The sequence below is a fragment of the Orbicella franksi genome, chromosome 15 (assembly GCF_964199315.1).
Source record: "Orbicella franksi chromosome 15, jaOrbFran1.1, whole genome shotgun sequence".
In the NCBI taxonomy this organism is placed as follows: domain Eukaryota; kingdom Metazoa; phylum Cnidaria; class Anthozoa; order Scleractinia; family Merulinidae; genus Orbicella; species Orbicella franksi.
Genome location: NC_138159.1, coordinates 6,062,723 through 6,084,700, shown reverse-complemented (window position 1 = coordinate 6,084,700; position 21,978 = coordinate 6,062,723). Strand labels below are relative to the sequence as shown.

General features: G+C 40.4%; 3 protein-coding genes across 4 annotated transcripts; 2 read left to right on the top strand and 1 right to left on the bottom strand.

Moving 5' to 3' along the window:
- Positions 1-10,380: 10,380 nt before the first annotated feature.
- LOC145470363 (histidine N-acetyltransferase-like) lies at positions 10,381-12,649 on the top strand (the record flags this gene model as incomplete). Its single annotated transcript, XM_081454198.1, has 1 exon — positions 10,381-12,649. A coding segment is annotated over one exon (990 nt), but the record flags the coding sequence as incomplete, so codon positions are not given.
- Positions 12,650-15,731: 3,082 nt separating this feature from the next.
- LOC145470065 (uncharacterized) lies at positions 15,732-18,483 on the top strand. Of its 2 annotated transcripts, none has more exons than XM_081453897.1 (2): positions 15,732-15,948; positions 16,389-18,483. In XM_081453897.1, exons 1-2 carry the CDS (start codon positions 15,847-15,849, stop codon positions 17,238-17,240), a joined length of 954 nt encoding a protein of 317 aa, XP_081310023.1. In that variant the 5' UTR covers positions 15,732-15,846; the 3' UTR covers positions 17,241-18,483. The 2 variants fall into 2 exon arrangements, with proteins under 2 accessions (XP_081310023.1, XP_081310022.1); XM_081453896.1 differs by having other exon boundaries at positions 15,732-15,963.
- Positions 18,484-18,877: 394 nt separating this feature from the next.
- Positions 18,878-20,564, bottom strand: LOC145469794 (uncharacterized). Its single transcript, XM_081453604.1, has one exon. It carries the CDS (start codon positions 20,342-20,344, stop codon positions 19,580-19,582), a length of 765 nt encoding a protein of 254 aa, XP_081309730.1. The 5' UTR covers positions 20,345-20,564; the 3' UTR covers positions 18,878-19,579.
- Between the last annotated feature and the right edge of the window lie 1,414 nt (positions 20,565-21,978).

The following is a 21,978-nucleotide window of genomic DNA, read 5'->3' as shown; positions in this document are numbered from 1 at the left end:
GGGAGTAGCTTACAATCCTGACAACAGTGCCCCATTTCTTTTTGAGTCACAACAGTAAAACTTAAAGCCAAAATATTGCTGCACCGTACAATTTGTGTGGCAAGACTTTGACACAAAAGTTATTTCCAAATACTGTTGCAAAATGCATCTTTGAAAATTCAATGAGGTTATCAAGCATTTTATAGTATTTTAAGAACTAGGGATTAATGCTTTTTATGGTTCGCACGATCACTAATCGACTAGCCACTTTTATTTAGCAAGCTTTGGGGCAAGCTTCTCACAAAATTTGGGTTCATGGCTTGTTTTGGAAATTAGAGTCAACTGTAGAAACTTTCAGTGAATGTTAGAGTTGAGTTTACATGTCTTTGACCTTTAAGTTAATACTTCTGAACTTCTGCTCAAATGATTTCCCCAAAACTTGGGCATTGTTTTTATTAAGTCAGAATAAGCTGGTTCCAGAAATTGAGTAAAAGTATGCTAGCAAAATTTTTTTTACTGGTAGTGTTGTTGTCCAAAAAATGGGGTCCAGTCAAACACCAGTAAGAATAAAAATATTTTCCCCAGTAAGTGGAATTAAGTAACATTATCACCGAGTGAAAGACAAGATATTTCCCAAAATTTCTTAGCCAACACTTCAAAGCCCCAAAATTTATGTTGCAAACTTTGACATGGGGTAGTGTGCCCACAATAACTGCAGAACCACCTTAAGTAATGATGAAATGGAATCAATAGAATAACCATGATAAGAATGGTGTTATCCTTTTGATACAATATTAATAACAAACAGTGGGGCTTGACTTTTCAAAATTACAGAAAAACTCAAATTGCATCTAGGGCCACCAGATCACAGTTTTCAAGCAACATACATTTAAATAGAAAGGAATTGTTAGCCAAATTAACTTTAACTAAAAATAACAGGCACTTTTTAAAAATAAAGTGGTTTGCTATTAAACAGTTAAAAAACAGTTCCTTTATATTGCTATATGTAGAAACATAAAAAATGAAAAGGGTTTGTCAAGCACAACTCGATACACCACCACCACCCACGTAAATTATGATACTCTCCCATGTAGATGTGGAAGGAAAACACCTTGTTTTCACTCTAAGAGGAACTGGAGTTTGCAAGCCCTGACAGTTGTTCAGATTGGTTTCTTTGGAGTTAATGACAATAAATTGATTAACACCAAATTAATTGAGAGAGCACTCGACAACCAAATTGATGGCATTTTGTTGGGTTCTTCATTAGGCCGTTGTTTTTTTTTTATCATGACAGAACTCAAAAATGATATTGTTCGTAAAATGCTTGACAGTGGCCTTATAAATGAGTAGTTTTATGGACGTTATTTTGAAGATATGCTGTTGATGGACAAACCAAATAAATCTGACATGTTTTACAGTCAACAAATTTGAAGATGGCTTGATCCATTTCCTGGACATTTCTCTGAAAAGAACATCCATTGACATTTATAGGAATCACACAAACACTGGACAGAATGTCTCGTTTTCTAGTCAAGTACGTTGACTTGGCAAAATTACTTGGGTTAGGCCTTGTTGCACCAGGCTTCTCGTATATGTGAAATAGACTCTCTCATTCAGAAACAAAGAACAATGATGAAAACGTTCTGTTAGGGAATGGCTTTCCTAAATCTGTGGCTTCTAATCTTGATAGGTGTTTCAGACAAAGTAGCTCGGAACCTAGAACATCTTATCCCAATAACAACAAGACTATGAGTTTTAAGGATTTTAAATTCTAATGTGGGGTTTAGGACTGGCACTAGTTTTGCTAGGCTAATGATGCAATTTTGAAAGCAGATGGGAGCTCCTCTGGGGGCCTGTCCAGGAATCCCCATCAGTGTCCCAGACCAAAAATGGCATGTGCTTTTAACTATTACTTCATCTCATGCGGAAGGAAGTGATGTCTGAACAGTTTTCATTGAAGTGCCTTGAAACCAGAACCAGAGTATTAACAATATTACAAACAACGCAACAAAGAAAGTACAGGATGCAAAACAGAGCACAGTGATGCAAACCCAAATGCAAGTTAATTTTGAAACCAAATTGAAAATTGCTATGTAGAGTGAGACGGGTAACTGCAATCACAACTGGTGGTTTGCTATTTGCGTGAAAAATTAGCAGACATTAAGTTGAAGGAAGTGAGTTTATAGAGAAGTCCATTTGCATCATATTAATCAAAAACTGGTTTTCTCAGTTAGGTATAGAAATACAGTATGTTAATAAGTAGTTTCTTAGAAATCGATTTTGAAATAAAAACTAGCGCTAAAAAGTCACGACGTTTCGACCTCTACGAGGTCATTTTCAAGTGAGTAAATTTTCTACAATAGCATATAGCCATAAATATGTTAAAAACAACTTATAATAGATAAAAATGTGGCGAACGCTAAAATGTGATAAAATATGTGAAAAAGTGTTAAAAATATACAATGGAAAAATAAAATAATCTTAGCAAGAATTGCTCTAAACAAATCATTGGGCGCGAATTGAATCGCACTGTTTGTTTAGCATTGGTTTCAGTTCTTTGATAAAAAAAAAAACATTTCAAAAATAAGGTAGCCAAATTTGTTCTGACACTTTCTTAAGATTCGAAAACTCTGTGCGATGTCTTCTGGCTCCATATCGTGCTGCTCTCTAAGGTGGTTTCCGATTGCCGATCCTTTGTGTTCTTCAATTCGTTGGTGTGGGTGTCGGCACGTGTAACCGACATAGCCTGCATCACACAGGCCACACTGAAATGAATACACCACGCATTGTTGACTAACAAGAGGCTGCTTGTCTTCCCTGACCTTAATTTCATCCTTGATCTTTCTACTTGTGTAAACTGGGTTAATATCTGCGTTGATCTTCCGACTGAGGTCAGCCAGCTGTTTACGTACTACGTTTGCAGATTTCTGGTCCTTGGGGACCGTTCATTTTTTATGAGGGAGGGGGGGCTGGTTGGATTTGGGAAGCACCATTTAAAAATCGCATGACCCCCCCTCAGCTTATCAATTTTTTCACATGGCCCCCCCTTATAGCGGTCATTTTTTGGGATGACCCCCCCCCCCCAAAAAAAAAAAAATTGAACAAACAATATTTAGATTTCAACTTTTTTAATATTTCTCTATTATCCCCCTACTTCACGTTATTGTGCTCACTATGAAGACAATATTTACAATCTCTATACGACAGAGAGCTGTTGTTTAAAAAACAAATCAAAAGAAAGAGAAGTTATGGCTCGCCCTGAGCGTGTGGCATTTGGCCTCTCAGTGGCATCTTCCTCATCTGAATTGATGAATGCAAGAATGACGTCACTTGAGTCATCTCCTCCCCCAGAGTCAATGGCATCACTGTCATACTCATCATTGTCACTTTCATCCGTTTCACTGCTGTCAGCACTTGCCCTGTTGTCATTTTGTGTCAATGTCCTGGCATTTCTCAGTGTTGGTTGGCCAGCTCTGAGAGGACTCTTCTGCTGCAAGCATGAATGTCTTACAATTGCCTTTACTTTCTCACTCTTGCTGCTTTTCAAATGCTGCTTCAGCCCGTGGTGGTTTGAGTACTTGTTTAGTTCTGGAACACGTAACTTTTTAAGCTTGGTTAGACCTTCGCACAACTCAGTCCAAGGATAATCCTCCTCCCTACTTAACTTTGCCTTTTCTTCTGCTCTCTTTTGCCTAGCTTTTAAATTCCAGCACTTCAAGATTCTGAAGATAATCCACCACAAACTTCGATTTGAGAATAAACTTATCTGCAAATAGAGCAACGCTCTCTGGGTCAGATAAAACCAGCCTGCCACTTCCATGCTCTTTCTTCTTTATATTGTTAATCCAATCGGGGAGAGAGCGCATTACTACATGAGCATCATGAAAGAGGCTCATTCCAAAATGCGCAATAATGGCGAAAGCGACGAGTTGTTTAAGAAAAGGTTTACAGCTGAACGATCCAGGCAGTTTGACATCTTACAAGCAAAAGAAGCAATTTTTCTAGGTGCGGATGGCTGTTCAGAAAGGGCGAGTGAGTTTTCCATGCAAGGGTACCAGTTGAAGCCCAGTGATGGAAGAAAACTGAACTTCTCCATCAAAGAGCACAGAGCAATGGTGGAAAAGTTGAATGTCATATTGAAAGATGTAAAGGAACACGATTCCACACTCTTTCAGTCCAATGGGCTTGCTTTAAAGCAGGGCGAAGAATTTGCTCACAGTTTTAATGTAAAACAGATCAAATGTACAGAAGCTAAGTTGACGAAGGTCACGCAGGACATGGAAGCACTAGAATATAAGAAGAGCAATTATAACAGCATATTCAAAGGCATACTCAAACAGCACATCAACAAAAGGAGAAGGAAAAAAGAAAACCGCAGAAAGTCAAATGAAAGAAAGAGGAAGCGGACTGAAAACAACGTCCAACGAGTTTATGGAATCTGTGTTGGAAACCCGCTAGGAAATGATCTTCCACAATGCCTTGTGTACCCTCCTAGAACGGCCGTCCCGGAAGAGTGTCTTAAAGTTGAGGATGTTGCCACGTCGATATTTAGAAGAGATGGGCCATACATCGCCCAGCTCTTGGAAGGGAATTATTTCACCAATGCTGCAAGAAGCAGAATCACCACCAACCTTGAGCGGGAAGTCAGAGATTATGTTTACACCTTCATGTACCCTGAAGAGTACACTCTGACGGAAAGCATTGCTGCTTCTTGCAGCATTGGTGAAAGAGACTCCCATAGCAGCACAAGCGGCGACGAAGAACTCGACGACAGCGGAGATGAAGATGAGTGCCGGTGAAAGTTGCATTCGAAAATAACAGTGTTAAATACTTCTTTTCAGTAGCTACAAATGCTTTTTGTCGCCAAACGTTTTTTTAAAGCAGAATGAAAGTTTGTAATAAATTTGTATCCTGCCTTCTATGTTTATTCTATAGCAATTTTTTTGATATTCAAACATTATGCCATTTTAAAGTTTTACTAAAATATTTCACGTGACCCCCCCTTTTTCCCTTATTTTTTTGGGATGGCCCCCCCTCGAAAGCCATTTTTTTCGCATGGCCCCCCCCCCCCCAAATCCCACCAGCCCCCCCTACCTCATAAAAAATGAACGGTCCCTTGTAGGGCAACACGATTCTGACTGGGGCTTCTCTTTTAATAATAATAATAATAATAATAATAATAATAATAATAATAATAATAATAATATTTAATATTTCTAAGGCGCAAATTAACATGTGAATATGATTAAATGCGCCTTTTATCAGCCACTCGAGTATGTGAATCCTCGGACACTTTTGATTCAATAAATCTACGAATGATTGACTGCACAAGGTCGTCAGGATAGCACAGTCGGGAAAAGATCTCTTTAAGGCGTTCACATTCCTCGTGAAAAAACTTCCACTTTCAAAATACAGTACGAATATTTATAATTTGAATTATAATAACATTACTGTTGTACTTTAGATTGTAATTCCAATGCTCTTTTTAAAAACTGATTTCAGTTTCATTAGGTAGTTTGGTGCTTTGGGCCCAAAACAGCAGCCTGAAAACGGTCCTTGTAAGTTGACAAGCCCTTGAATAGCCAGGAAGTTTCAAGAAATGGGCCCTGAAGAGGCAAAGGACCGACTTCAGACACAACTTAAAGCGAGTTTCAATTAGTCCAGCAAATTTATTTCACTTTCCGTAGGAGGAAGGTAAATTCCTAAAGATAAACATGAAACGAATTACTACAAATAACTAACTGAAGACGGCAGAAAACTAAGAGGAAAACACAAACAGACGATAAACTAAACGGCTTACCAAAATGCTGGCAACGGGGTTCAGGGAACCAAGAAGATACAAGTGTACCGGACGATAAACTAGCACTAAATGAACATGAAAGGATAACACAAATATATACGCAACGAAATTTACATACGACGCGAGAAAAAAAGCATGCAGAATGTGAAAAAATACATCAACATACGGAACAAAAAAGGACACAAAGAAAACACGAAATAGCCGCAACAGGCCCCTTCACAGAAAGTTTCAGTTTTCCACAATATTGTTGTGTCTATTAATGAAGTAAATCCATCTCCATATTTTTAATAGCCTGGCCAAACCATACCTGGAGGCATTAGATGATATGATCGATGAGGAGGAGGGGGAGTTAGAAGAAGACAAAGAAGAAGAAGAAGGACAAGAGGATCAAGAAGAACAAGTGGAAGGGCAAGAAGAACAAGACAATGATGATGAACACCTCTACAGAAAGTTAATAGAGGATGAGTTTAGTGACAGTGATAAAATCAGTATTTATTTCGTAGATTTTTTAAATTTTTATCAGGATTTCTTTAACAGATGTATTAATAAGTAATAATTAAGTAAATAGAGGATGAGTCTGAAATTGTTTTGATTGTTCTACATTTACGACAGCTTATTCAAATTAGCCCAAGCTCAAAGGCTGAAGAAAATATGTCATTACTTTTTTTTTTACTAAATGAACCACAAATCACTGTGTTGCCTGTGACTAGTTTGTTGGATCTAGATTTAAGGGACAAAAGAGTGACAGAACTTTTCATCTTTGTAATAAGAACCCAGCCACAGTCGTGCCTGACTAACTGCGTCCACCTTCCTTGGTTTAAATAAGCTAATCAAAATGCATGAATGGTGAAAATATCAAGCATCATGTAACCTGTTGATCAGTCGACAACTCCACCTTTCACATTTCTTTTCATAATTTGGATTTGCCAGATTTGAATGGAAGCCATAGGAAAGTTGTTGAAAACATGTCAAAAAATGATGAAAAAAAATTAGTTTGGTGGTCTGTGTTAGAAGTGCACCACTGTAAATGCAATGATAAGTATTATATTAGTATGTCCAAAAGGCATTTATCTGTCAAAAATAGAATTTCTCAGACTAATTCTAACTTTGGTTATTTTGCCTTTGTAACAATACAAATCTCAAGATTATAGTGGTTTTACAACACAGGCTAAAAACATGCCCTAAAATATAATTTTCGAAAATGTTTGGATAAAGCAACGGTTTGTATCATACGTGAGCATTGCACATAATTCAAGCCAATTAATTCAAGGTCACAAGTCAGATTGTTTTGGTTCGCCCGTGTGTAGAAAGATCTATAAGATTCCAGTTGATAGTGATAATGGTAATTATACCTGCTCATGAAAACACCAGTTGTATAAATTCCAGTCTAGCCATAAATAAATAAAAAAAGATTTGTAATCTTCTTTGTCATAACTGAATTATGTTATTGAACTAGTATGAGGTCCGTGTTGGTAAAACATTGGTCGAGTTCTTCGCCTTGCAATGTCACGGCGAGATCCATAAACTTGTTAAAAAAAGAAATACCCATATCAGTATCCGACTAAAGTTTCATTCCATGTTCAATGGTAAATTCCTGAGGGGTGTGCCTACAAACGAGGACTAACAATAGAGCTATAAATCAATGAACATAATAAATCCCTCTAAGATTCTCTAACCGAAACAAGTGATAGGTTGAGGTATCACTGAATTCCTAATTTTCAACCTTCTGCTTTCATTTCATCGTCTCTCCCGGTTAATAACACGTACCCGTTGTAGCTAGTTCCAGCCGATCCCAGGAATGCAAATCTCATTAGCAGTCAGTGCTCTCTCAGATAACCATAACGAGTACTTTTAAGGGTATCAAGTCTTATATCGGGGGTTCGGTGATATTTCTTTCTAAAAACAAAAACTGAAATAGTGTTCAACATAAACTTGCTCAGCACGTTTGCGAAAATCTATTGGTTCCTTTCAGAGGTTTCTTTAAGAGCACTCAGCTAACCTCCAGGTACGATTTCCGTACAGCGCCATACATTAATTATGTATGCAACTATCTCAAACTATCACATTATACTCAAACAGCAATCGTGAAAAGAACGAGTCAGTCAAAAAATTGCATGCATAATTAATGTAAGGGGTGGTGCGAAAATCTTGCCAACCTCCCTGTCAAAATAATAGAACCCCTCTGCCAGTTTTGTCCACATAGTATAATTTCCACTGACAGAATCGCTATGATTACGATGACGACCACAAAGCGCTTTGTGGTGTATTGAATAGGCCACAAAGCGCTTTGTGGTGTTTTGAATAGGTCACAAAGCGCTTTGTGGTGTTTTGAATAGGCCACAAAGCGCTTTGTGGTGTGAAAAATTGGAAAAACCAAATTATTTTGTAGCATGTTAAATCCCAAAATAAAACACCACATAGCGCTTTGTGGTGTTTTGAATAGGCCACAAAGCGCTCTGTGGTGTTTTGAGTAGGCCACAAAGCGCTCTGTGGTGTGTTCAATACGCCACAAAGTGCTCTGTGGTTTTTTGACTACTACTGCTGTTTTGTAAAGCAAATCGAACTAGGAACAGTTAGAAAGCACTCCGGCCATAAAAATCTACTCGACAAGAAAATTTCTGTAATAAATGTTCGATGCTACAGGAGATGGCTTACCCAAAAAGGTTCAGTCAGCCTCAACAAACTTATACTGAGAAGAGGGCTTTCGCGAACCGGATTTCGTGTGAGTGACAAGATTGGGAATAGAGAAATACTGCGCAGATTGAGTGGTAGTTTTACAGCACCGAAACTAAAATTGGTTACACTGCTTCTCAGAAATTTTGTTTTGCCTCTGTAATATCATTAAACGATCTGAATAATTTGAGGATAATCAAAGCGCGGAGTTTAATATTGGCTGGCCGGGAACACGCAGTTCGCAAACCGGAGAGCAACCACTGTTTAAATCTTCGATCGAACTTTCATGTTAAATTTGAAACTGAAAATACACTAAGCGGTCAATTTTCGATAGAAATCTTGTGAGGTAAATGCCATTCTTGCAAATAGTCGCTGCATATTTACGTTCAGAGTCACTCTGGTTCAGAGTAGAGACATACAAAGTCAAATACTGCTTCCGAACGCCACCCCTCCAAAAATCAATTTTGCTCGAAGACCCAACTGCAACGGAGTTTAGTTACCAGTCTTATGCTGCGTGTTATTAGATAGAACACATGATATGATTGGCTCCGTATATCACATTACGTCAGAGGACATGTCTGCTACATAGGACATAACTGCAACGGTACAAAAGGGTGCTATGGCAGTGGCCGAGTGGGGAAGAAGGCGAGACGAGAAAAAACTTCTCGTGCGTGCCGCGCGCATGTCTCGACCCATTCCCCTTTACGCTAAAGCGTCACTCCTCATAACCGGAAAACCCTGCTGAATTTCGAGAGAAAAACAGACTGCCAGCAGTATATGCTCTTGGAGCTGTCGATGTCGGTCGCGGGATCGGAGGGCAAATGAACCATGAGCTGAAATGATATGGAAGCTATTGCTGGTAAGTAGCCTACATATTCTAAGTGGTACTTTATTTTTTGTTCCATCTTACCTCGAACTGGCGAGATTCGTGGGCAAATTCGATCAGACTACCCGACCAAGCAGAACCGATAACATGGTCCGCGGTGGATGAATACAAAATTAGCTAATACGCTTATGAAGGTATTTCGTTAAGCAGTTGGTGCTTATTGTAAAACGAGGACTACGTCTTTGCCTGTATGTAATTAGTAAGCGTTTCTCTTCAGAACGAGGAATACATACAAGTAGGATCGAAGCGACTCAGCATTTGATATTTAATAGACATTTGATCTCATTGGCTTATTGACTTAACTCATGCAAATAACTCGATATACCCGTCGAGCTGACTCGCTTGGATCTTTCCTTAATAAGTCGGTATCTGCGGAAGATCGAAGTAACTCTGCTCACAGGGTAGTCTGACGACGGAGGTCGCAGCAGTTTTCGCGTGCGTGAGTGCCCAATTCGTACCGCGATAATCCAGCATTGTAGCAATATATCTAATGATTTGATAAGTGAATATTTCAGTGCCCAAGAGTATCAAAATTTGAAATTAAGCACAGACTTGCTTATTTAATCTACGGTTTGAATCCGCGAGTCAGGATCAGGAGGATGTCACTTAAATTTTCCATGTGAAAGGAAATAGTTAACGCCCGCACGCAGGCTGTAGTACTCAAGACAAAGGACATGTAGAATGAGCGAGCCAGAGAACGCACTTTTAGGAGTTTAACAAAATACTAACTCCTAGACAGAGAGGTCGAAAGAGAGAAGAAGCGTTAGCGAGTCAACCTCCCATGTAGGTCTTATCCTGATGTTAATCATTTTTTTAGATCATACCGGGATTCAGAAATGTATCTGCGCGGCACAGGTGATAACCACATTAACTGTGGGAGGACTGGATGCCATATCTAAAATAACTCGATTCCATCGAGAATAAGGTCTATATGCATGGGGATCAACTCTCTTACCTTTACCTTCTCTTACTCCTAGGTAACTGCAATATCTCTCGTTGTCGTTGGTTGCTGAGTTTTTACAGCGGATACTTTGATTGATTTTCAGTCTTAACTAAAGCTTTGCAATTTGGATTCCATTGTTTAGGTACGAATGCTACAAGGCCTGGATTAACATTCCGCCTCGCCCAGTTTGGCGATTTCGATGCAGTTGTAAAACTATCGGAAGGAATTTACGATGGACTGGACTATCTTTCGTTAACATTTCACAAATGGCTTCAGAAGGACAATTTGGTTTTTCTACTTGCTTATTCTGGCGACAAACTTATCGGTTTAACAGCATGCTTTGTGGTAGATGAAGGTCGGACATTTATCCGTCGAGCGGAACGAATTCTGGCCGAGCTTCGAGGACAAGGTCTTGTGCGACAACTGAGAGAATATGCCAGAAAATATGTCAGAGAACATTATCCCAGTGTACAACGAGAACGATTCACGACTCCTGCGGATCTTGCAAGTTCTGCGGATAAAACAAATCTTTTAGAGTTCGATTTCTTGGCATACCATGTTCAAAAGAAATTTAATGGTGAGGCTGAAATATCCAAGACCAGTTCTGTGGGGATAAAGATATGCTCAAGAGAGTATTTTTCTGACGTTATCCTCTCTGGCCCAGTGAAAGCTCAGCTATTTCCGGACAACATCATCGTCATGAACTGGTGTCCTTTCGAGCCTCTCCGATCAAATGTCGATGACATACTACAGGAGAGCGATGAAATGTTTGTCGAAAAATGTGCTGATGATGCCTTACCAAGGTCTTTTAGCCTTGGGACTTTTTCACCGAGAGTGAAATTCGTAAAATGGCTGGCTACATTTTACACCAATGATATTGTTCTTTTTGAAGCGCATCTCCTACACCAATTGAAGGCTGCCAGTAAAGTAATCAATGGTGATTTTATTTTCATTTCTCAGGTTCAAGACAAAAGTTTAACTCCTTTGGCAAGGAAAGTTATGGAAGAACAGCTGCAATTGAAAGAACACGGTTGGCTCTCGAACGACAAGATGAAACTCTATGAAAGAGATGCTTCAAAGCAAACTTGACACAAGCCTACTTCCATAAGAGGCTTGCTTAATACCCCACCAAGGTAACTAACTAACAACTCTCCTCAGAGATACACTGAAATACAGACAGACAAGTTTGGACTACAGTGCGACTCGCTTGCCTCACCAGCTCATCTATTGGGGCGTCATCTTTCGTGCCGCAGCACATGAGAACCTGCTCGCAAGCTAAAAATGATTTTTAATGATGCTAAACAGATTTTAAAAGTATGTCAGCGTTATTTCTTTTCTGTTCACTCGCAACTCTAAGAAAATAACTTGACGGCTAGACTAAACAGTGCATTTTTTCCTGAACGTCTTAAATGAGACCAAAATCTGTGATCTACACCCCTAAGCGGCCTGACCGAGAGGACGAGCACCTCCCACCCTTTCACATATCGGAATCCTGAGAGAGCTGAGGACGACCAGCCTTCTTAACTGTTGATCACTTTACTAGATGAGAGAGCGGACAAGCAGAATCGCTGGATTCCTTTAAATCTCTTATAAAATCACACCATTTCAAAGAAGCTGTTTTGTACATGAATCAGAGTATGTACAATTATCATTTCGTTCTGCTATCCAATTGTTAGATAATTTTCCGTAATTGTATATTTTTTATCTTTGTTCTTACGTTCCGTAAAAGGCCATTGGTCTTTTGAATTCTGGCGTCATATAAATGAAGTGCTGTTATTACCTATTATTACAGTCTAACCTCTATTATGTGGCCACCCCCTGTTCTATAAAGCCCTCAGTCGATCAAAGTCCCGAAATTATTGTCCGTAAAATTAAATACTGTAAATAAAACTCCGATTAACCAGCCACCTCTGTTAAGAGGCCGGGCCACCTTTTGGTCGTACCAGTGAGGGTTTTCTGATATTATCCCTACCCTATTATACGGCCGCCCAATATTTAATACACAATGCTTGGCTCAAGTTTTTTTTTGGAAAATGCGACGACGGGTAAGAGTCCGAAATAGAAACAAACCACTGACAAAACATTCAAACACATGTTTATTGTTGTCTCAATGTGATTCTATGTTGCCTTAAAGCAAGTTTGAATTTGAATAAATTGACGTTTCGAACCCCTATCACGGCCCAGCCTCCAATTTCCTTGAGGATGGCCACTTAGGAGGGATTCGACTGTATCAGCTGTTAACTTCTACGAGATGTCATAACTAAATAGTTCAGTTCTAGAACACCAAAGCATAACAAACAATCAATTGGTGTAATATGCTAGTTAATTAGTCCATTGTTTCTAAATAAAAAGCAAAGTTACAATCTTTCATTTCTTTACTTTCGAGATGTTCCTGAATACTGAGCGGTAAAATTTTATGGATACTTTTGGAGGGTCCGAAATTTATGCTTAGCTAAATTAAATAGTATGGCAATGGGCGCTTTCCATTCGATAAAAAAAAAATGGTGTGAATTTCCCGAAATTTCCAGAAAAGAGGACAACCTCTTATCGGAAATTCCCATTCCATTTGACTTCCCTCTCGGAATTTCCTTATTTTCCGTTGAGTCGTTCGCTTTTCCGAAATTCAATAATTTCCCGATTTTTTTAAACTTACTCTGCAGATCATGTTTTCGAAATTTTCCGAGTTTTTGTGTTGAATGGAAAGCGTCTACTATTTTTTCATTCGATTTAAATGAAGTCACATCTTATGAAATTTGCTTCATTACAAGGGAAATTCGCTTTGGTATTGCTTACATAACTGTTCAAAGGAAATAAAACACGACATCTAAATTTGCCGATATCGAGCAGATATCGAACTGTAAAGGTATCGACGAAATTTACAGAGAAAAATATTGACGAAAATCACACGACACGAAATTAAAAACTGAAGAAAAAGAACTTAATCAGCTTGTTATGTCTGGATTTTTCAGTCTTACTTACTGGTCATTCTGTTTCCCAGAATGAGAAACTGCAGTCTCCTCATCCTTAGCTTTCATTCTCTCAAACAGTATTTCATAGAAATCCAAAGGCTTGAAGATGTCGAGTTCTAGCGAATGCATCTCTTCTGGGGTCAAGTTCTTGGCTTGTTCGGTGAGTCGACTCGAGGAATCGTGACCGGTCTTGCTGCTGAAATAGTCGGCTGAGCAGGACATAAACTGATTACGACTTCGTCTTCTTTCAGCTGGAATATAACAAGGGTATACCTCGAGCAAATCCTTGCTTAGCGCTGTTGGGATGTTAGGCTCGCTCGAGACACGCTTGCAGAGTGGGGGATGTTGGTTTTGCTGTGATGAATCTTCTGGTAACCCAGATGAGCTGTGGGATCGGCGTTTAGGCTGCCTGGGAACTTGTAGAAGGTCGCTTTTCACGTCCATTTCGCTGTTCAGGGTATCGATGGCGCTCTCAGGAGGTTAGCTGTAACGACGTGAAGTATGGACTATGGACTAAAGTATTTTTCTTGTGACCGAGATAATCATTTACTGCAGTCACGTTTTGCTGACGTACATGGTTTTGTTTCTACGTTTATCCTCTTAGTTCTGCCGACATGCAGCGCTAATTAACTTTCTGAATGCTTGAAAATTCATTTTACAGAAGTGAACTTGAAATTCGGCCACGTCCATGTTTTTATTGCTACCATTATCCTCGGAACTTTTCATGTTCTAACTGCGTTATTTTTTATTGTCATCACCATTCAACAGGATCAACGGTAGGATAGCAAACTCATAAACTCATTAATTAAATAGTACATTACTCTGTAAAAGAAGTAATTAGCAAATAAATAAAGGTAATTAGTGAAAAGTAATTAGGCTCTCATTAGTAATAATTAGGTTAATTACACCTACGAAATTGAATAGACTCAGGTTTCGTCTTTCCCACCGTCAGATAAACCGACAAAACCGGTTTTTTTCTTGTCAGTGGTTTACCTTCCCAGATAACAAGGTGAATTCCTCTGATATTGGGAACACGTTCAGATGACTATGTATCTGTTACATGTTGAAGTAGCTGTAGCCGTTTCGAGTCCACGCCGTCATGCAGAGTGAGGTCTGGGAACGATACCGGTGTCTGTAGACTAAAGGAAGAGACAACATTCCTGTTCCCTCCCCCCTGGAAATTATAAAATGCCTTCAGACCCATCCCCTCTCCTTTGTGTTCTGCGTTGCTATCCAGCATTCGATGATCTAATGAAGGCTCCTTAATGAATTCAACGAAGAGTGATCTATGACTACATCTACAAAATTAAATTTCTCATTAGTAGACGATTTTCATCAAAGCGACTACGGCCGGACATCTGATTTACTTCAGGGCAGCTGTTCTTATTCAGACATGATCTGAGATGGTGCCACATCCCGCAAGCCTCGTTTTAAATCAATCCCGAATCCCCAATCCCGAGAATTAATTGTTAGTTTTAAGGAGCTCAGGGTATTTGGAGTTGTTTAAGCCACTTACAAAATTACCTTTAACCACCTGAAAATAACAGTTTACTAAGACATGAAAACACCAGAGATGATAATCGTGAATGAACCCGCGCTTATCCCCCAAAAAGACAACCCTCACGAGGAGGAACGCGACTGTTCCGAGAGAGCGGCGAAAATTGAGCCTATATTGAAAGAAGCAGTTTTATACCTTGGTACCGCCCATCCCTCATGTTAGTGTCACACCAGGTGATATACGTTCAGCGCTAAAGAGCTGCGAAAATAAACCAATCTTGCTTTATTAAATATGGCCAAATTTTATGTATCTCGGTAAGCTTTGTCTTTGCAATTTCTCTGAAAATATAAAGTGCGTGTGTGTTTAAGTTCTCTGTACGTGATAATAAGGGTTTTTTTTTTTTGGCAAATTCTAATAAATTTCAGACAGAGTGAAAAACTGGTAAACATGATTTGCAAATTCATAACGCACTTCAGTAAAATTTGCCGATCGATGCTTTTATCTGCGAAGAGTTCTTCGCGGGAACGAAAAGAGTCCTTCGATCATTACCACCCAGCTTTTGCATCATAAAGCTAATACGAAGCATTCGCATGTAACAAAAATAAAATTTGGCTATTTTGTAGATGTTGAGATTTGCCGGTTATTCTAACGATTAAAATCATTCGGTAACTCCCTCTACCTGGATGGCCTCCCACAAGTTGGGATTTTTAATAAGTTTCTGGTTAATCTACAATATTTGTTTGTTTATTTTAAGTCTCCCTAATTAGTACAGCCGTGCTAAACACTTAAATAAACTGATTTATTTTGTCGTCGTTTGATTGTTTTTAATTCTACTCGACTGCTCGTTTGATTGTTTTATTCTCTCGAATACCAGCTGTAAAAGCAGATTTGAGTTTTAGATGGCAGTCACTTCTAATTAATTGTAGACATGACAGAAGATGACACTGTCAAATACATGTAAAATTTAGGTTATATACGTGGCACAGTTATAACGGACAGATTCTAGCTACAAGAACGCCAGTTTGACTACAACTGGAATCACTGGAGCCCAATCAGTTCGTCCATTGACAACAGAAGTAAATCTACATCCGCTACAAGATGAAGAACTTGGTGACTTTTATGTTAATCGTTTCATTCCTTGTCGCCGGAGAAGTGTGGGGTGATGCTATGGCCGACTGCGTTGGTTCATCTTGCTGCACCGTACGTAAGAATAATGTAAGACCCTACACACGTTAAAACCTGACATAAAGAGCGATTTATATTTGGATTCTGCATGCAGACTATATGATTATCGGTAAATTAGATTTAAACGATTCTAGTTTTAAGCCATTTCCTCAAGCTGGATCAGAAGTCTGAAGCTAAATTAAGAAACTATGCAACTAGACTTTTCGTCAGAGAAAAATGAGAATATTTTATAAAGATGTAATGAATTGAAATGCATGTAGTGCGTACGACTGTACGTGCGTATGATGACTGCGTGCTAAATACGAAAGGCCCATGAAATACAGGCAGAATTAGAGAGGTGAAAACATCACGGATATTTGCTCCCGTGGGTTTCAACTACAAATAACCAAGTTGCAAATTTAGCGTTAAAATCGTTGCTAAAATCGTTTTTTGCTCTGTTTTCCCATAATATCTAGAGTGTGGACCTTCTGACGTTTGAGGAAAAGCCTTGCACCACTATGAGAACAGGCATGGTTCGCCTCATCAACGGCCAAAAGTACTTAGAAGTTTGCTCTAAAAAACAATGGAAGCCATTTTATCCCCAGTGTAGCCCCCTTAACTGTTGCCATAACAACCGTGTAGCTGCTTTGGTTGGCCATTGGCGCATGGACGAGCAAACTGGAAATGAGGTCGCTGATGACTCGGGTTATGAGAATCATGGCTCGGCCAGTGGCCCGGGACCTAAGCTGTCCAAATTCTCTCGTGGTCGCTACTTTGATTCCAGTGGTGTCATCTCAGTTCCTGACTCTTCCATCCTGAATTTTGGCCTTTCAAGCTTCACTGTCGTTGGATGGGCGAAGATTCTGGACGTTACATACCCTCTGACAACCTTTGCTGTCAGGAAAGGTTATGGCTGTTATTTTGGTGCAGGCCGCGTTGGATGGGTTCCTGGTTGGGAAACGGGGCACGGTTACCGAGCAAATGGTCTTGACGTGTGCATACGGGACAAGGAAAACAGAATGGTGCGTAAAGGGATAGCGTTTGATCACGGTTATCAACCTGGACAGCTGCTTGGACAGTGGGTTCACTACGCGGTTGTTTTTGATCGCAAGCAGCAGAAGAAAGTGTTCGTGTACATCAATGGCAAAAAACAGTCAAGTACCCTGGACATTTCGGCCGTCAAAGGCAGCGTTGATAACAACAAAGCTCTCGAGTTTGGCACTCTTTATGGCTGGAAAACCAAGGGCACCCTTGACGAATATCGAGTTTACAACCAGGCTCTGGATGAGTTTGAAGTTGCTGCGATCTACAAGAACCACCTCTTGTAAGAAGCACTGACAATTCAAGAAAGCAAGGAAATGGCATTTAGAAACAATCCTGTAGGTTTTAGATGCAGGTGATTAAAAAAAAAATAAATGGTAGCTTGACCTGGCGTCAAAAATAGACAGTTAGAAACAGAAAAACGAGGGCTTTAAAAGAAGGGGTTGACGTCTTGACTTTCACTTCCAAACCTTGTGTATTAGTCTATGGATAACAATAAAGTGGGAAATTAATCGGGAAGAAAACTTGTCTGAAGTAGTCTTAAGTCCCTGAACATTTGAACTTTTCTCGTTTCTTGGAAACCTTGCGGTCTTTGAGACCCTGAGACCGGCCAGTATGTTCCGTGCCATAACTTGTGTGGTTCTGCAAGACGCAACAATCAACCGCTGTCATTGAATAAAGACTTGCGGCCGCCCTCGCTCATGCCACAAAACCTGTTCACTTGAAATAAGAGAATATACTTTTACGAGTGGAAGTCATAAGAGTGATATCTCTCCTATTGGTGAACCAAATTTACTTTTCTTGCTTGATGTGCTTATCTTGAAGGTCAGTAAGGCGCATCAAGGGAAAAAAGCAAACTTTGTTCAGCAAGAGGTGATTTATGAACCGTTCTTGTTATGACAGTGACTAGGAGCATGTTCCTGCATTGACCCATGAAGTACATTTTTCCGCCAAACCTCCCTCGAGTTAGTATGTACTTGATCATTTTCGCCAAAACATGCCCGCAAAGAACTCAAGACAGCTCCAGGAGCCCTAAGTGCCTTGATCCCCACCCCCACCCCTACTGGCTAAGAGATTGAGGAAGTGTCACGCACCACGTGACATTTGTCCCTCCAGCAGGGTCCCCTTTCAACACAGAACCCTCAAGCAATATTAAACAACTGAGCAAAGTGCCCAGCCACACAGTCACAATCAACGTTATTTAGCGCTGAAAACTCAAGTCTAGTCAAGGAAATATGTCAGTAAAAGACACCCTCCCCTTGACAGCTGGGTGCCGGAAGGCACCATGCAGTAGATAGGCCAGTGCTTGGGTCATGTCCCCAGCCCGACCTCGACGGAGCCCCCCACCGTAAGTTTAGAGGAGCCAACCTAGCTTGGCTGAGCGAAAAACCCCTGGGCATGTTTCTGCGACATCGCTCAGGTATATATTCAAACGTGTCAGCGCTCTGAGTAAATATTTAGATAATGCAGGTATTTTTAAATCGATAATTGTAAATTTATTCCGCATAACAAAATAGCTGACATGTTAAGTACGATCATGCTCCCAAGAACTACTGGTTTATCCAAGGGAAACGAACTCGAACGCTATGAATACGACGGTGTGGCTGCCAAAACGCGTGATATTGGAAAGCTTCAAAACGAGTCCTTGTGGCGAAACCTTTGATTTAACGAACGGTTCCTATAGGAAAGCGCGAAGTCAGTAAGCTTCACTTAACGGCAACAATAAGGCTAATATCTATATGACGCTGCGTAATAATAAATAGGTGAACAACACTATAAAGATGGTGTTCATGAAAAATAGGGACTTGGATACAAGCGTTCTTCAAAAGTAAGCCTACATCTGGGCTATCCAAATGCGCATTGTTGTTCATCTGTTGAGAACACAAAAATTTATAACACCAAAACAATGAGTTCTGCGACCAGAAGATAATGCTAAGCGATACATTCGGTTGAACTAGCGGTATTTGCATATCGTAGACGAGAAAGTCCATTTTAAACTTGTCCACAGGGTTCTGTGGCGCGGTTTTGTTCAGACCTTTGATTCAGACGTTCTTGCAACCCGAAGGACAATATCATTGCTTCTAAGCCATTAATTAATAGTCGTCCTCTTTACCATCGGTCGAGTCTCCTTGATGTTTATACCTTACCATTTTGAATTCTTTAACGGTGTGTTTCGCTCTAAGTACATAATTTTACCGTCCAGTAGAAAACCACGACACACGACGTCATGTTTGTTTTGCATGGTGCAATCAAAAATTCAGAGGAAGTGCTAGAGATAAATTACAGGGAAAAATGGCCGGAGTGAGATTATTTTTTTTCTATTTACATTGCTTCAAATGTTCGGGGAGTTTTAAGACCTTTGAGTGGAAGGGTTAACTACTTCACACAATTGTTTGCGTTTGATTTCCCACTTTATTGTTATCCAAAGACTAATATACAAGGTTTGGAAGTGACAGTCAACACGCCAACCACTTTTAATAAAGCCCCCTGTTTTCTGTTTTTAACGGTCTATTGTTGAAGCCAGGTCAAGCTACCATTTTTTCATGATTTCTTATCATCTGCACCTAAAAACTACACGATTGTTTCTAAATGTCATTTCCTTGCTTTCTTGAATTTTCGGTGCTCCTTACACGAGGTGGTTCTTGTAGATCGCAGCAACTTCAAACTCATCCAGAGCCTGGTTGTAAACTCGATATTCGTCAAGTGTGCCCTTGGTTTTCCAGCCGTAAAGAGTGCCGAACTCGAGAGCTTTGTTGTTATCAACGCTGCCTTTCACGGCTGAAATATCGAGAGCACTTGACTGTTTTTTGCCATTGATGTACACGAACACTTTCTTCTGCTGTTTGCGATCAAATACAACCGCGTAGTGAACCCACTGTCCAAGCAGCTGTCCAGGCTGATAACTGTGATCAAACGCTATCACTTTTTGCACCATTCTGCTTTCTTTGTCCCGTATGCACACATGAAGACCATTTGCTCGGTAACCGTGCCCTGTTTCCCAACCAGGAACCCATCCTTGGCGACCTGCACCAAAATAACAGCCAAAGCCTCTCCTGACAGCAAAGGTTGTCAGAGGGTATGTGACGTCCAAAATCTTCGCCCATCCAACGACAGTGAAGCTTGAAAGGCCAAAATTCAGAATGGAGGAGTCAGGAACTGAGATGACACCACTGGAATCAAAGTAGCGACCGCGAGAGAATTTGGACAGCTTAGGTTCCGGGCCACTGGCCGAGCCATGGTTCTCGTAACCCGAGTCATCAGCGACCTCGTTTCTAGTTTGCTCGTCCATGCGCCAATGGCCAACCAAGCCAGCTACACGGTTGTTATAGCAACTGTTAAGGGGGCTACACTGGGGATAAATATATAAATTCAAGAGAAGATCCTTCATCATATTTTTTTGATAAATTGCAGTATAGTAATTTCAACAGCAATCGACAAAGGTCATTTAATCATTTGGTGGAGAATGTTTAGACAAAAAAAATTGTGATATTTTGCCTTTCTGATTCGATCTGATCATAGGCCCTACTCCATTCTTATTTAGCACTAGAAAGTAATTGCATTGATCCCAATTAATTATGTTATCAAAAAAAAAATCGATTTTCTTATTGTAAAACAAAATCCAGTAAGGTAGCTTATTTTCACCACACCATCGCGGACCTCTTGAATTTCGTATTAAGATCTACGTACTTCCAGTACAACGGATCGATTTACGAACAACGAGACGGCACAGCCATGGGGAGCTCTGTATCCGCGGTTATTGCTAATCTCTACATGGAGATATTTGAAGAACAAGCAATAGAGTCCGCACTTTGCAAGCCTAAGATCTGGAAACGCTACGTAGATGATACTTTCACCATCCTGGATCGGGATAGAGTTGACGTCTTCCTGCAACACCTGAACAGTCAACAACCATCAATCCGTTTCACCATGGAGATCGAGAACAACAACAAGATCGCCTTTCTCGACACGTCAGTTTACAGAGAACCTGATGGCCACCTTACCACCAGTGTCTACAGGAAACCAACACATACTGATTAGTACCTAGCGTATGATTCACACCACCCTCGGTCAGTAAAGCGCGGTATTGTGAAGTGTCTGTACGACCGGGCTAAACGTCTCGTCACCAAACCATCAGTAATCGCTGGAGAGAAGAAACATCTGTCATCTGTACTTGTTTCTAACGGATATCCCTCCTCTTTTGTACAGAAGATCACAAAGGCACGAACAACCCCAAGAAGAGAGCCTGTCGCGGAATTTAAATCCACCGCCGTTTTACCTTATGTCGAAGGAGTTTCGGAGTCTCTCCGCCGCTGCCTAGAACAACAAGGCATTCGCACCGTCTTTAAGTCCGACACGACACTTCGGTCACACTTAGTACGACCAAAGGACACCGCCAACCCGGCTAAACAAGATGGTGTTGTCTACAGGGTTCCCTGTGAGTGCGGCAAAGTCTACATCGGGGAAACAGGGAGATCTATGCAGAAGAGGATCAGAGAACACGACAGGGATATACGACTCGCCCGTACCCAGACCTCCGCCGTTTCTGAACACACCCACGAGACCGGCCACTATCCTATCTGGAATGAGGTCAAGTTTATTGATCGAGATCCTCACTGGTACACACGTAGGGTCAAGGAAGCTATTCACGTAAGACTTCACCCTAACAACATCAACAGGGATAGTGGAATTGAAATTCCTGAAGCATGGATACCCACGATCAAGAAACACAACAACAGGAGAACGGTACAACAGCGGACCACTGAGGGAACAGCTACTCGCCGGAACAATGCAACACTAGGAGGATCGAAATGCACCAATCACAGCCGACCTTTGTGATATAAATGATACCGTGCAATCAGTCGACCTTATCGCCTGAAGAAGACTAGCAGTAAGCAGTCGAAACGTCGCGATCTACATCTCAAGTGACTACATCGTGAGACAAACGATAATACACTTTATTATTGCATCCACCCCGATGAATAACAACAACCTTTTCCTCAACATAGTTAAATGTTATTTTAGTAT

Coding starts and splice junctions, on each gene's coding strand:
- LOC145470065 (XM_081453896.1), top strand. CDS start 15,847: ATGAAGAACTTGGTGACTTTTATGTTAATCGTTTCATTCCTTGTCGCC. Junction 15,964..16,388: donor GCACCGTACGTAAGAATAAT/GTAAGACCCTAC, acceptor CATAATATCTAG/AGTGTGGACCTTCTGACGTT.
- LOC145469794 (XM_081453604.1), bottom strand. CDS start 20,344: ATGATGAAGGATCTTCTCTTGAATTTATATATTTATCCCCAGTGTAGC.